The sequence below is a fragment of the Mus pahari genome, chromosome 21 (assembly GCF_900095145.1).
Source record: "Mus pahari chromosome 21, PAHARI_EIJ_v1.1, whole genome shotgun sequence".
NCBI lineage: Eukaryota > Metazoa > Chordata > Mammalia > Rodentia > Muridae > Mus > Mus pahari.
Genome location: NC_034610.1, coordinates 30,431,608 through 30,446,899, shown reverse-complemented (window position 1 = coordinate 30,446,899; position 15,292 = coordinate 30,431,608). Strand labels below are relative to the sequence as shown.

Here is a 15,292-nt window from a genome sequence, read left to right as displayed (position 1 = left end):
AGCCATCATGTGGTTGCTGGGATTTGAACTCTGGACCTTTGGAAGAGCAGTCGGGTGCTCTTACCCACTGAGCCATCTCACCAGCCCCTTAAATTTACTTCTGATTCTTTCTAAACAGAGAAACTTTGGGGGCTTCCCATAGCTAGTCGTTAAGTCTGCTGTCCTATTTTCCAGTTCAGTGCTTAATTGTTGGCATGCCGCAGCTCCCTCCCTCTGACTTTGTTTGCCTCTGACTAGAGTCCAGCAATAGAGTGTATTATAACACAGAGTAACACGCTGAGTGAATCCGTCAGAAATAATCCCCACTCCTGGAGCTGTGTTTAGGTGAATATAAAATTACGGAATGCCACACTCTCAGCATAGGGAAAACATTATTTTCTTCCCTGTTACCAAGCCTGTTAACAGCTTACTGTCAATCAAACTCATATTTCTGTGCTATTAATTCCATATTCCCCCCTCAGCTTTGTAAATTTGGGGTTTACTATAATATGTATAAGCGTGAGCTTAGTTTCATTTCGTTCATCCTGCTCAGCATGTATGGTGTTCTTTCACTTTGAGTCTCTGTTTTGCTTTCTTCTGAGAAGTTCCTAGCTAAGTCCCTTTAACATATCACTTCACTGACAGTCCATTACTTCTATCTTTAGGCTAAAAATATTTTTAAGTGTGTGCTGGGGCCTCTCTATTTCCCCTCTACTTGGGCCCATCTTCTTATGCTTTAATCTTTTGCTTTTATCTTTACTGCATGCTCTATATATTCCTTGGCACTATGACTTATTTCTTGTAGATTTTTTTAAGATATCATTTTAGATTTATTTATTTTATTTTATGTGCATGAGTGTTTTGACTGCTTGTTAGTATGTGTGCCATCTGTGTGCGGTGCCCACCGGGGCCAGAAGAGGGCATCTGATGTCTCCTGGAACTGGAGTTCCAGGCTGCTTGAGAGTCCCTTGTGGGTACTGGGAATTGACCTGGGTCCTCTGCAAGAACAGCCAGTGGTTCTGACTACTGAGCTTGCTTTGGGTTTTCCATTTCTGATGCATTGTGTCTAATAGTGTTTCCCTTCACTTGCCTTTACCAAGGCTCCTCATGCCTTAATATTTTCTGTCTCCCTTTAGCCAGTTGGGTTCTGAAGCAGCTGACATGAGAAAACGGCAGCAGTCACAAAATGAAGGAACACAGGCTGTGTCTCAAGCGCCTGGAAACCAAAGACCCAACAACACCTGCTGCTTCTGCTGGTGCTGCTGCTGCAGCTGCTCCTGGTAGGTCGACACTAGATCCAATCTAAGCCCGTGTGCCAAACCTCCATCCCACAGAAAGTTCTCAACCTGTTCTCTTTGCCCACGGTGTACAGAGGAATTACTGTAGACCATCACTGATGTAAGACACACATCTCCAAAAGCAAAATTAACCCCCTCAGAACCTACCTTTAAAATGATGGTCAGGTAAATAATGGAAATTTGTTTCATGTCATGTTTTCTTCTGTGCATGCATCTTATGGCTATGGGTGAAAAATAAGATTATAATTTTAGGATTGCCTATTACTAAACCACAGTGTACTGGTGGTTCAAGAACTTGGAATATTAAGGAACTACCCAGTACTATTGCACACAGTGTTAAGTGTGGTGGGGATTTTTGTTTTTATTTTTAACTTTTTTCATCACATGAATAGGGATTGGTCACTCGGTTGCATAGTCATGGCACTGTGAATCAGGATGATAGCCTCAGCCATAGTGCTCTTGCCAACAAAGGCATGGAGTGAAGAGGGAGGGACTCAGACCAACAATCTGAAAGGTCAGACGCAGTGCTTGGAAGGGAGATCAAGCCGGTCAACTAAAATCTCTGATATTGGAGCCAGAAGCTATAAGCTAACACTGACAAGCTGCAAGATATCTGTTTATTCTTTTGTTTACTCAGTCCATAGTAAGAAAGACCAGCTGGTCACCAAGGCCCCGCCTTATGCTAAGTCTCCATGATACAGGTCTCGTTCCAGGTCCAGATTCCCAAAGTGTACTTCAAGAGACCATCAGTCAATAAAAAAATCATCAGAGTTACATGAGCTGGGTGTGGTGGCACACGCCTTTAATCCCAGCACTCGGGAGGCAGAGGCAGGTGGATTTCTGAGTTCGAGGCCAGCCTGGTCTACAAAGTGAGTTCCAGGACAGCCAGGGCTATGCAGAGAAACCCTGTCTCAAAAAAAAAAAAAAAACAAAAATAAATAAATAAATAAATAAATAAATAAATAAATAAAAATAAAAATAAAGCTGCCGCTCAGAATACTGCAGTTCAGAAAACCTCCAGATACCAGGAAGGGTTAGAAGGTAGTTTTTATGAGTATAAAATTTGCTTTCTGGACGGCGAGTCTCTGCTAGGGAAAGTCATCCATGATTAATTTCAAATTTCAATTTCAGATGGAGAAAGGAAAACTCTAGGTGGGGTTGCAAGTCTCTGTCATAGTTGGGTAAAGTTTGTTTCTTGTGCACACTGCAGAGACTGTTCAGCACACGTCTTAGCCCCATGAAGGACTTAGTGAGGCAGGATGGGAGTTCTTAAGTCGGACTGCCAGAGATCATACTGTATCTTATCTGTTCCCAACTGCGTGACCAGTAGCAAATTAGTTCATCTTTCTGGTCCTCACAATCCTTATCTGTCAAATAACTAATGTGAAGCCATACCTCATAAAGCTATAAAATTAAATGAGATGCTACGTGTGGTGCGCTAAGGGGAGCAAATGACACGGAGTAGGCAGTTAATGTGATTTTGCTCCCCAGGCAATGGAAAGTTGCAAGTGGGAATAATAAAATACGTTCAGAGAATGTAGTGCAAAATTTAAAAACCAGCATGTGGGGCCAGCAAGATAGCTCTGCAGGCAAAAGGGCTTGCCATGTGAGCCTCGTGACCTGAGCTTGATCTCTGGAGTCAACATGGGGAGGGGAGCAAGGCAGCTGTAGAGAGTTGACACTCCTGCCCCAGCACATGCATGCCTGCGTACGCACACATGTGCATTCATGTCTTCATACATGTGTGCACGCACACATGCACATCATATACACACACAATTCTGTATAAGCATTGGGAATACAATTGCACAGTGCAAAGTTGTGTTTCTATTTCTCATGTTCACTTTGCCCCTGAGATTATTATTTTATTTACCTGGTAAAACTTAGTTTTATTTTGCTTTTTTTTTTTTAAACTTATTTTTATGTGTGTGGATATTTTGCCTGCATGCATCATGTGCCTCACTAGTACCCAGAAAAACCAGGAGATGGTGTCAGATCCCCAGGGACTGGAGTTGCAGATAGTTGTGAGCTGTCATGTGGGTGCTGAGAATCAAACCCAGCTCATCTGGGAGAGCAGCCAGTGTTCTTTTTTTCTTTCTTTTTAAAGATTTATTTATTTATTATATGTAAATAAACTGTAGCTGTCTTCAGACACTCCAGAAGAGGGCGTCAGATCTTGTTATGGATGCTTGTGAGCCACCATGTGGTTGCTAGGATTTGAACTCAGGACCTTTGGAAGAGCAGTCGGGTGCTCTTACCCACTGAGCCATCTCACCAGCCCGCAGCCAGTGCTCTTAATCACTACATTACCTCTCTAGCTCCCCAATTCATCATTGTTTTCAGAATTCAAACACTGTACAATAATCTTGAAATTGGGTTTCCACTCTGTTAGATGTCTAATTCATACTGACATTTGTCATTTTAACAACAGGGTTGTATTCTGAAAACCATAACTAGGGCTGTTTCTCCATTGAAGTAGCTTTATATTTTGCACCTGAACAAACCTAGATGGTGTAGGACAATCACTCCATGTGACTCTTTGAGGACTTTGGAGGCAAGAGATGGATACTGCCAGGATGGCTCCTAGTATTGTTTTGATGAGTGATATTATTTATTTATTTATTTATTTATTTATTTATTTATTTATTTTTATTTATTTATTTATTTTGGTTTTTCGAGACAGGGTTTCTCTGTATAGCCCTGGCTGACCTGGAACTTACTTTGTAGACCAGGCTGGCCTCGAACTCAGAAATCCGCCTGCCTCTGCCTCCCGAGTGCTGGGATTAAAGGCATATTTTTATTTTATCTAATTATGTGAGTGTTTTGTCTGTATGGCTGTGTACCACATGCATGCAGTACCTGCAGAAGCCATAAGAGGGCACCAGACTCCCCTTGAACTGGAGTTATAGATGGTTGTGAGCCACTGTGTGGGTGCTGGGATGTGAACATGGATGCCTCCAAAGAGCATCCAGTGCTCCTGACTGCTGAGCCACCTCTCTCTCCAGCCCCATGACATCGTATGTATTAGTGTACTCTACTAATAAAAAGTACAATTTAGTAAATACGAAAAAATTGATAACAGCATAGTTATTCACTAGGAAGTGTGTTCTACACCCAGTTCCATGTGCTGTGTGCCCATGTGACCGACAGGACAGGTGGTTGCTTGCATCAGGATCATCACAGATGAGCGGATAATGTGTTCCACCACAACGCAACAGTAGGAATGATGTCACTAAGAGAGGGATCTTTAAGCTCCATTATAATCATGGACCACTGTTACCTAAGGTCTTTTCCTGACCTTAGTATGTAACTATTCACCACAAGATTTGATTCCATTGCCATATAGACATCTGTGTGACTGTATGTATCGAATAATCAAATGCTTCAACTCATTCATAAGCATCAAATTGCCACAAAACACAGACAAAGGATTAAGAGCAAGGTAGCATTGAGAAGCTGCCTCAGCTGTCAACACCATATTTTAGACACCCCACCCCCCACCCCAGAGACATGATGCGTTGCCTGGGTGTTCCATTGGCTAGTCTGAGACTAGAGCCTGATACAAACTGTACTTGTCAGCAACAGGTCATAATTGCCCGTGCCTAGGATTTAAAATTATACTTTACACATTTACAAACCATGTAAGGCACGTGCCAGGGAGTTTCTCTTTTTACATGAAATTTTTTTTTAAGATTTATTTATTTATTATATGTAAGTACACTGTAGCTGTCTTCAGACACTCCAGAAGAGGGCGTCAGATCTTGTTACGGATGGTTGTGAGCCACCATGTGGTTGCTGGGATTTGAACTCCGGACCTTTGGAAGAGCAGTCGGGTGCTCTTACCCACTGAGCCATCTCACCAGCCCCTACATGAAATTTTTATCATTTATATTCATTGTACATAGTGCTAGATTCCTTAAAGACCTTTTTGTACAAGTGCACCATATACCCTGACTATATTCACCCCTCACCTTCTCTTTCTCAGCTCTCCCCACCCCTTGTGATATTTATCTCTCCAGATATAAGCAGTTTGTTGTTTTCAGAAAGTGCAAAAATCCAATTGCCTTGCACTACAGAGCTTAATTATATATTGTTTACATAATTGCAGATAAAAACATTGTTTCTTTACTCATTAGTTTTCTTTTTAGAATTTTATTATCTTTGCACTTTGAATTTAGGAAAGAACATTATAACGGCTCTTTTTTGAGTGAGAAACTTGAAAGAAAAAAGAAAGGGAGAAAGAGAGAGAGAGAGAGAGAGAGAGAGAGAGAGAGAGAGAGAGAGAGAGAGAGAGAAACGTTCTTTAAAATTCCCAGGCTAGGTGAAAAGATCAGAACAAAAAGCACCATGGGAAAAAAAGTGATTTAGAGCCTGAAAAGCGTTAGGAATCAAAACCTGAAACAACTGTCACCATGGAAGGGAATAAAGGACTGAAATAAAGGAAATAAAGGACTGAAAAAATAAATGTCTATGTCTAGGAATAAATGTAAACACTTTACTGTAGCTTCACACCGAGTTTCTTTCAAGTCTGCATGTCTGCTCCTCCTTCACTGACAGCCCGACTCTCGGTTTTTAACTTAACCCTCCTTGTGACATCATCAGCACTGTACTGTAGCGATCGATGCGGCGTTGTGCACACCTGCTGGGTATCACTCCAGCTTCCCCCAAGTCCAGAGCGTGGCATACTCCGTCACGATCAGAATGAACTGTCTGTCTCCTTCTGAAAGAGCCACTTTCTTCCTTAATGAAGTCTCTTTCTTTTGTGCCTTCATGGTCTCCATTTCAAGAAGGAATGACAAGAAAATGAGGTTTATGTCCTTCAGCTGTCTTATAAATGGGCCACAAATGCCCTAAGTACAGTGAACAAAATCTGCACATGAACTGAGCCTTTTCTGCAAGAAAAAAAAAAAAAAAAAAAGGCAGGGCAGGAACCTTGACAGAACCACTCATCTGAAGGGGTTCGAGGTTAGCCCTGACTTACTCTTTTAGCTAGAATGATATTTTTTTGAACTGAGGACCCGCCGTCTCCTCACCACCAGCTGTCAGCACAGTGTGGAAATATAGAAGTTGCTGAGAAACTTGCACGTAAGATAGCATCTGTACAAGTGCCCCGGGGACTCGGAACTTAGGTGTTTGCTCACATACGGGGCACAAAGAGCCAGGCATGGTGGCACACGCCTTTAATCCCAGCACTCGGGAGGCAGAGGCAGGCGGATTTCTGAGTTTGAGGCCAGCCTGGTCTACAAAGTGAGTTCCAGGACAACTAAGTTGATACAGAGAAACCCTGTCTCGAAAAAAAAAAAAAAAAAAAAAAAAAAAAAAAAGAGGGGGGCACAAAGAAGATCACAGAGTAAAACTTTCAATATTTTGACCTTAAAGCTAAAATTCAAGTGCTCTGTGAAACCCCTCTCACAATAGCAGAGGTTTCATTAAAATAATTTAGGCTTACCCAACCAAAGAGCATACCCAAGGAGCTTGGCAGAGGATCCCAGCACATGTATAGCAGATGTGCATCTCAGTCTTCATGTAGGTCCTTCAACAGCTAGAGTTAGGGTTGTCCCTAAAACTATTACCTGTCCATGGAATCCATTCCCCTAAGTGGGCTGCCTTCTTAGGCCTCAGTGGGAGAGGATATGGCTAACCCTTCAGACACTTAATATGCCAGGGTAGGGGGCTACTCATGGGGGTCTCCACCTTCTGGATGTAAAATGAATGAATGAATAAATAAATAAATAAAAATAATAAAAGTAATAATTTGGGCTAGTTTCACCCCAAAGTCACTGGGTGCTAATCACCTCTTGAATGCCTGGCTGTTTTTAATGGTGTCCACTAAGCAGGAGAGATTAAAAATTAGAACCCAAAGTGGGATTGCAAGCTGTTACAACCACTCTGGAAATAAGTTTGGCAGTTCCTCAGAAAATTGGACATAGCACTACCAGAAGATCCAACAATACCTCTCCTGGGCATATACCCAGAAGATGTTCCAACTGGTAATAAGGACACATGCTCCACTATGTTCATAGCAGCCTTATTTATAATAACCAGAAGCTGGAAAGAACCAAGATGTCCATCAACAGAAGAATGGATACAGAAAATGTGGCACATTTACACAATGGAGTACTACTCAGCTATTTAAAAACAATGAATTTATGAAATTCTTAGGCAAATGGATGGATCTGGAGGATATTAGCCCAGAAACTTAGAATACCCAAGATACAATTTGCAAAACACATGAAACTCAAGAAGAAGGAAGACCAAAGTGTGGGTACTTCGTTCCTTCTTAGAATAGGGAACAAAATACCCATGGAAGGAGTTACAAAGACAAACTTTGGAGCTGAGATAGAAGGAACAACCATCCAGAGACTGCCCCATAGAAACCACCACACCCAAACACTAGGCAGATGCCAACAAGAACCTGCTGACAGGAGCCTGATATAGCTGTCTCCTGTGAGGCTCTGCCAGTGCCTGGCAAATACACAAGTGGATATTCACAGTCATCCATTGGATGGAGCACAAGGTCCCCAATGAAGGAGCCAGAGAAAGTACACAGGGAGCTGAAGGGGTCTAAAGCCCCATAGGAGGAACATCAATATGAACTAACCAGTACCCCCAGAGCTCCTTGGAACTATACCACCAATCAAAGAAAACACATGATGAAACTTGTGGCTTTAGCTATATATGTAGCAGAGGATGGCCTAGTCAGTCATCAATGGGAGGAGAGGTCCTTGGTCCTGAGAAGGCTCTATGCTCCAATATAGGGGAATTCCAGGACCAGAAATGGGAGTGTATAGGTTGGGGAACAGGGGGATGGGAATGGGGAGAGGATAGGGGATTTTCGGAGGGGAAACTAGGAAAGGGGGGTAACATTTGATATGTAAATAAAGAAAATATCTAAAAAAAAAAAATTAGAACTCAAGAGCCATGATCTACCAGTCCCCGATGTTCACATGCTCCTTGTTTGACAACGACTGATCATCAGTGTCTTACCGAAGATTTCTATCACTGTGATAAAGCACTGCGTCCAAAAGCAACTTGGGGAGGAAATGTACTTCATCTTATACTTCTGGGTAACTGCCCATCTCTGAGAGAAGTCAGGGCAGGAACTCAAGTAAGGGAGGAACCTGGAGGCAGGAGCTGAAGTCAGAGGCCATGGAGGGATGGATGCTGCTTACTGGCTTGCTCCTCATGGCTTACTCAGCCTGCTTTCTTATAGAACCCAGGACCACAAGCCCAGCAGTGACACCTCCCACAGTGAGCTGGATCCTCCCATGTCGATCTCCAATCGAAAAGAAAAACTGTATTACAGGCTTGCTGGCAGACCAATCTGATGGGGAGATTTTTCTCAATCAAGGTTCCCTCTTTCAAGATGACTCTAGCTTGTATCAAATTGACAGAAGACGAAGTCAGGTCATGGCTCTAGGGAATACATGAGTGAGAGGCTCCCGACCAAAGCCCTCCTGAGCTCCCATTTTCAGTTTCCATTTTCCACAGAGTTGCCCTTCCTCTGGGTATTATAGTGTTAGACTTAGTGTTGTGATTTGCAGATAAAATATTCCCTAAAGATTCATATATTTCATCACTGACTGATGACCCTATTTCGGATGCTGCATTACCCTTAAAAAAGTAAGGCTTAGCTGGCAGACATGGGGGCTGGTTGGTGTGGACCTTTAAAGGCTATTGTGCAGCTGATTCAAGTCTACCTCTCTCTCTCTGCTTCCTGCTTGTACTAGAGGGAACACTGGCCAGACCGTCCCCATCTGTACAGAAACTGTTTTGGCTGGCATGCCTTCCCTGCTATGATGAATTAAAGTCCTCTGAGATTGAGGTTCAAAGTAAAACTCTCCTCTCTACACTCCTTCTGTCAGGTATTTGGCTGTAGCAATGGGAACAATAACTGACACACTTAAATAGAAACTTTCATTTGAACCAGGGGTGGTAGCACATGTCTTTAATGCCAGCACTCAGGAGGCAGAAGCGGGTAGATCTTTGAGTTCGAGGCCAGCCTGGTCTACAGAGTAAGTTTTAGGACAGCCAGGGAAACCCTGTCTTAAAAAATCCAAAAGCAAAACATAACAAAAACAAAGGAAAAAAAAGCCCTTTGTTTGAAGCAAAGCTACCTTCACTTAAAGAAAACAAATGATGGTGGTGGTAGCGATGATGATGATGATGATGGATATATATTTTAATCTCATAGTTCTGAAAACATGCCTGCTATAAAGGTGGGTTTAGATGGCAGGCCTCTTAATATCCAGTGCACTGACTAGTCCCCATAGCATGGCACTTACAAATGTGGCATTCTGGTTTGATATGTGAGCTACTGATAAATACAGCTTTCCCAGACTAACTCACAATCTTGAATGCTACTTGGGGTATTGCTCACTGGATTTGGCCAGCGACACTAGATTCTTTGTAGGGACAATTGGTCACAGAATAAATTTAGTAAAGTAGCTCGTCCTTTGAAACCAAAATTGTCTTCCATTTAGATGCGTTGGTTCCCAGAATTCCCAGACCGTGGGATAGATCTCGCTAAGTAAACGTTGGGACCTTCACAAGCGTGCTTTGGGTTGTCCCTCCTTTTTTAACAAGTGCCGTAGCCTCTGTAGTTCAAAGCAGTGCAAAAAGAATTTTATCCTCTAATGCTGCCACGCTTGAGCTCCCTGCCAATGCAAACACTAAGATGCATGCTTTCAAAGCCAAAGGATATTTTTTGAAAAAGAAAACAAAATATCCAAGTCTACGCCATGGTGAAGAAACGACTCCCTGGAAATACTCAGACTCGCAATGTGCGAGCTGAATCACCTCATCAGAGGTAACTAAACAAACCAAGTGTCTCCTGTGTACCCAGCGGCCCCCAGAGAGCTGACTCATCTTGCATGGAGTGAGCCACTTACAAACACTGATTTGCTCTGCACAGAGTTTCTAAAGCGCCCACAACAGGATCATCGTGAACGTAGCTTACATAGAGGTCGAGGCTTGGAACTCCATCCCACAAGGATGTGGGGGAATTTTCTGAGTAGCTCTTAGCAGCTTTGTGAACTTTACGCGGTCAAGAGGCTGGTTACCAATGGATGGTGCGTCTCCTAGTCCATATACAGGCGCCCAAGACTGGGCGTTAGGACTCTGGAACTCCTCTGCAGCATTCACTTATTAAGTCACAAGGCTTTTGTCTTTTGGCGCGCTTTGTCTTCTCAGCACTTGTTCACCAGGATGTCCCTGCTCCTCCACGGTGGCAGAGAAGAAAGTCATTAGACCATCCAAACATCGGTATTTGTTTTAGTTACCAAGCTTAGCCCTTTAAAGACCTCAGTATTATGGCTGCTTCTCATCACATGTAAAACAGACCTGACCGGCTCCTGGTGTGCTATGACACTGTCAGAATAAGAATTAAATTGACCTATGTCTATCACAAGTATATTTCATCTGCCATTAAATCTGATAGATGACAAATAACTAATAAATACAAAGAGCTCAAGAAGCTGGACTCCAGAAATTCAAATAACCCCATTAAAAATGGGATATGCAAGGGGCTGAAGGGGTCTGCAACCCTATAGGTGGAACAACAATATGAACTAACCAGTAGCCCCAGAGCTCGTGTCTCTAGCTGCATATGTAGCAGAGGATAGCCTAGTCAGCCATCATTGGGAAGAGAGGCCCCTAGGTCTTGCGAACTTTATATGCCTCAGTACAGGGGAATGCCAGGATCAAGAAGTGGGAGTGGGTAGGTAGGGGAGCAGGGTGGGGGGAGGGTATAGGGAACTTTCAGGATAGCATTTGAAATGTAAATAAAGAAAATATGTAATAAAAAAAGAAATTTAATTTACAAAAGAAAAAAATATATTTCTTCTGTGGCTGAAGAGGTGGCTCAGATGTTGAGAATACTTACTGCTAACAGATAAAAGTATTGTGCATGGCATATTAAATAGAATAAAGGGAGAAGCAATAATGCAAAAGAACAGAACGATTAATTTGTATCAGCTCAGCTAATGGGGAAGCCATCTTGGGAGCTAAAGCGCCTCCCGACATACGTTAGCTAGTTCAGTGCAGAACAAACCAAATGCCCTGACCAGAGTGACTGCAACAGTGGTTTACATGGTGTGAGAGGAGTTGGGGACAGGCAGAGAGAAAAGGCTGTACAGCAGTGCCATGAGAGGAAAGGACCCAGAGGGGAGTCAGAGGGCACCTCATCATTGGCTTTGGAAGAAAGATGCTGTCCTCCTCCACTGCCTTACCCTGTGGCATGTGTAGGAGAAGCAGCCTGTGTCAAGCTCCTTAGAGAGGCAGTGCAGGGTACCAGGGAGAGTAACATGAGGAGGAGGCCATTGAAGACAGGGGGGAAGGAAGAGATATGACATGGAATGGTAGCCTCTCTGAGGAAAGTCTGAAATGTCACCTGCCAGTACAGATGCCCAGAGTCCTGGCCCAATAGGCTGGTGAGATGGTTTAGTGGGTAAAGGCACCTGCCATCAAGTGTGAGTTCCATCCCCCAGGTGGTAGAAGACGAGACCAACCTTATAGAGACATACAGCAGATGTGTAAGTATGCAATAACAGTCTATCCGATGGGAGAGATGACCGCATGTGCAGTCGGGGGAGACAGAGAGGGACTAGAGAGAATCATGCCAGCATCCTGCTGGATTTGTCCTTTTATCCACTGAGGATCTAACCTCAGCGACTGGTACTGCCTGCCTTTAGGATGGATCTTCCCATGTGACTCAACCTAATTAAGAGACGCTCTCACAAGCATGACCCGAGTTTGACCTAATCTACATGCTCCCTACCAGGCATTCACAGAGCATTGTCTCCTAGGTGATGCTTAGATGGTGTCAAACTCATAATCAATATTAATTAGCATATACATATTTGTATTTATATCTCTATGGGATATATGGCCATCCATGTCATGGACAGATGGCAGTATCTATTGCTAAGTAGAAACCAAATACCTACCATTATCGGGTTGTATTTTTTTAATAAAACCAAATATATTACACAAAATATGGAGACTTTCCAATTATTCATTCTATAGGTGGTAGTACAATGGTAGCCCCATGGGTTTCACTGTGAGTAGAAGCTATCCTGTCATACTTCAAGGATCACACACACACACACACACACACACACACAAACCTCATGATATTTTTTTCCTTAATAAAATTGACTTTTGGGAGGCAACCTGAGATAGGGAAAGACTAGCCAACCTGGGACTAGACAAATCTGGCTTGTCCCAGTTTGTCAAGTATGAACATGAAGCTGATGACAACCCACTTAAGCCCTCTGGCTACTCCCTTAGTGAGACGTGATTGAGAGCCTAAACTAATCTGCATGTGCGCACACACGTGTTCACATGTGTGTGAACCTGCATGTATGTTCATGTGCATATACAAAAGCCAGAGGTTAACCTCAATTGTCTTTCCTCAAGAGCCGTCTACCATGTTTGTTGAAATAGAGCCTAACATTGAGCCCTGGTGCTCAATAATGAGGCTAGGCTAGAAGACTGAGGAGCCTCGGGGATGCCTCTGCCTCCCTATCAGTGGGATTACAGCTGTGTACCACGCTTTTTTACCTGGCTGCTGGTACTTGATCACAGGTCCACAAGGTTGTTCAGCAAGAGCATAGCTCCCAGTGTACATATAAACCTTTTAACCCTTGGTCTTCTCAGGGATAATCCGTGACCACGGTTCTTCTGACCTCCTCACAAGCCTCAGTGCACAAGGGATTTCCTGGACGTTGTAAGATTTGCCCATTTGTATGTGTGCCAGTGTTCTCCTTAGTACGCTGCTGGTTGATGTAACCCACACGGTTCCTGCATTCTCCGTCACCGCATTTTCTTCTCTTGGGTTCTCGAAAGGTGTACCGCACAGCCAGAAAACCCTCAGAGCCTTGCAAATTCCATATTCTACACTCTACAGCCTAACACTGTTATCGTTAATTAGGTGTGTCCCCAAACGTGTCCCCACTTCCACTCCACAGAAAACCACATTCGTGCTAACTGGGAAGCCCCAGTCTAGGCATGAATGACGAGTCAATGCCCCTGCCAAGTATCAAACACATTTCTGCGTGTCAGCTGCTAGCTCAGTAACGTTTCCACCCTGCTGATCATGGCAGGAACACTATCTAAATCACAAACCCGAGCTGCAGTCTAATGGGTACATTTAAAGGGTAGGATGATTATGCACACTCCATTTCCAAGACAGCGTCTGTTCACTAAGCCAGCGTTGATTTGCCCTGCTCAACCCAAGGTACTTGTTTTTCTACAAAAGCCTTCACTAACTTCCTTATAAATTTCAAAGAAAATGACAGTGAAGTTGAAGGAGAAGCTCAAAACAGCTTTTTAACCACTCTGAGAATACAAGAGCCCGATGGTTGGCTTTTATCTTATGATATTGTCTGTAGTTTTGTCCCAGTAATTCTCTTCATTTTGAGGAAAAACAAAGACGCCCTCTTCCTGAAAATTAAGAAATGTTGATCTTGGCATCACCAGCTTATAACATAGAGGTGCGGTAGAGTCTGATCCAGTCTCACACGAGGTACTTGTGTCCCACTTCCCAGCACCTGCAGTAAAGATGTCCCACCCACCCCCAGCAGCCAAGCCCTCCAACTCCAAGAACCCATGAGTCTTCTTTGACACGGACATTGGTGGGGAGCGAGTTGGATGAATTGTTTTAGAATTGTTTGCAGATATTGTTCTCAAAACTGCAGAAAATTTTCATGCATTGTGTACAGGAGAAAAAGGAGCTGGATCTACAACTGGGAAGCCTCACCATTTTAAAGGATGCCCTTTTCACTGAATTATTAAGAAATTTATGATTCAGGGTGGAGACTTCTCAAATCAGAATGGGACAGGTGGAGAAAGTATTTATGGTGAAAAATTTGAAGATGAAAATTTTCATTATAAAGCATGAACGGGAGGGTTTGCTGAGCATGGCAAATGCCGGCCCCAATAAGAATGGTTCTCAGTTCTTTATCACAACAGTTCCAACTCCTCATTTGGATGGGAAACGTGTGGTATTTGGTCAAGCAATAAAAGGACTAGGTGTGGCAAGGATGCTTGAAAATGTAGATGTGAATGGTGAAAAACCTGCCAGATTCTGTGTTGTTGCAGAATGTGGAGAACTGAAAGACGGGGATGACTGGGGAATATTCCCCAAAGATGGCTCTGGTGATAGTCACCCAGACTTCCCCGAGGATGGAGATATAGATTTAAAAGTTGTAGATAAAATTTTATTAACGGAGGCGGGATCCGGGCGCTGCGTTGGCTGCGGCCTGGCACGAAAGGGGCGGCCCCAGCGGAGAGCAGACCCAGTAGTCCGGGCGATTATGGACCCGGCAGAGGCGGTGCTGCAAGAGAAAGCGCTTAAGTTTATGGCTGTAGTTCCGGCTGGTGGATATTGGAGGAATAATAAAAAGTGCTGTATGTGCCCTTAAGGAACCTTCCTGCCACTTGTTCTACCCAATNTCAGTGTGGATTCTCAAGTCATCCTGCTCACTGGAGTCTAGTCCCCAGCTCTGTGCCAGGCCCATCTGCTCCAGGGATGTTGTTCTCGTGCTAGTTGGACTCCGAAAGCTTGTTTTGAGCCACTGCAGTCACCTAGCAAGAGGCCTGCTTAGCTTGTACTCACTAGTGACTGCTTCATGGAATTGTGTAGAAAGGGGGGAGACCAGGAAAAGCTCTATCACTTACATTTTTTTTAAAAAAAGCTTCAGATTGGTTTTGTTTGCTTTTTTTTTTGTTTTGTTTTTGGGTTTTGTTGTGCTGCTGTTTTTTTGAGTCAGGGTGTCTCTGTGTAGCCTTGGCTGGCCTGGAAATCACTTTGTAGACCAGGCTAGCCTGAAACGCAGATCTTCCTGCTGCCTCTGCCTTTGAGTGTTGNGATTAAAGATTTGCACTACCACCACTTAGTGGGTCTTTATTGAAAGAGTTTATCAGTGGGTAAGAGCACCCGACTGCTCTTCCGAAGGTCCGGAGTTCAAATCCCAGCAACCACATGGTGGCTCATAACCATCCCTAACAAGATC

General features: G+C 43.5%; 1 protein-coding gene and 1 pseudogene across 3 annotated transcripts in view; both read left to right on the top strand.

Moving 5' to 3' along the window:
• The window catches only part of Rgs17 (regulator of G protein signaling 17), an 87,013-nt gene that overhangs the window by 54,982 nt on the left and 16,739 nt on the right, over positions 1-15,292 (top strand). For all 3 annotated transcript variants that reach the window (XM_021221406.2, XM_029533023.1, XM_021221407.1), the window contains one exon: positions 1,116-1,259. In XM_021221406.2, coding sequence (XP_021077065.1) covers positions 1,116-1,259 — 144 coding nt within the window. The remainder of the gene's footprint in view (positions 1-1,115; positions 1,260-15,292) is intronic.
• Positions 13,840-15,292, top strand: part of LOC110338154 — a 2,932-nt pseudogene continuing 1,479 nt past the window's right edge.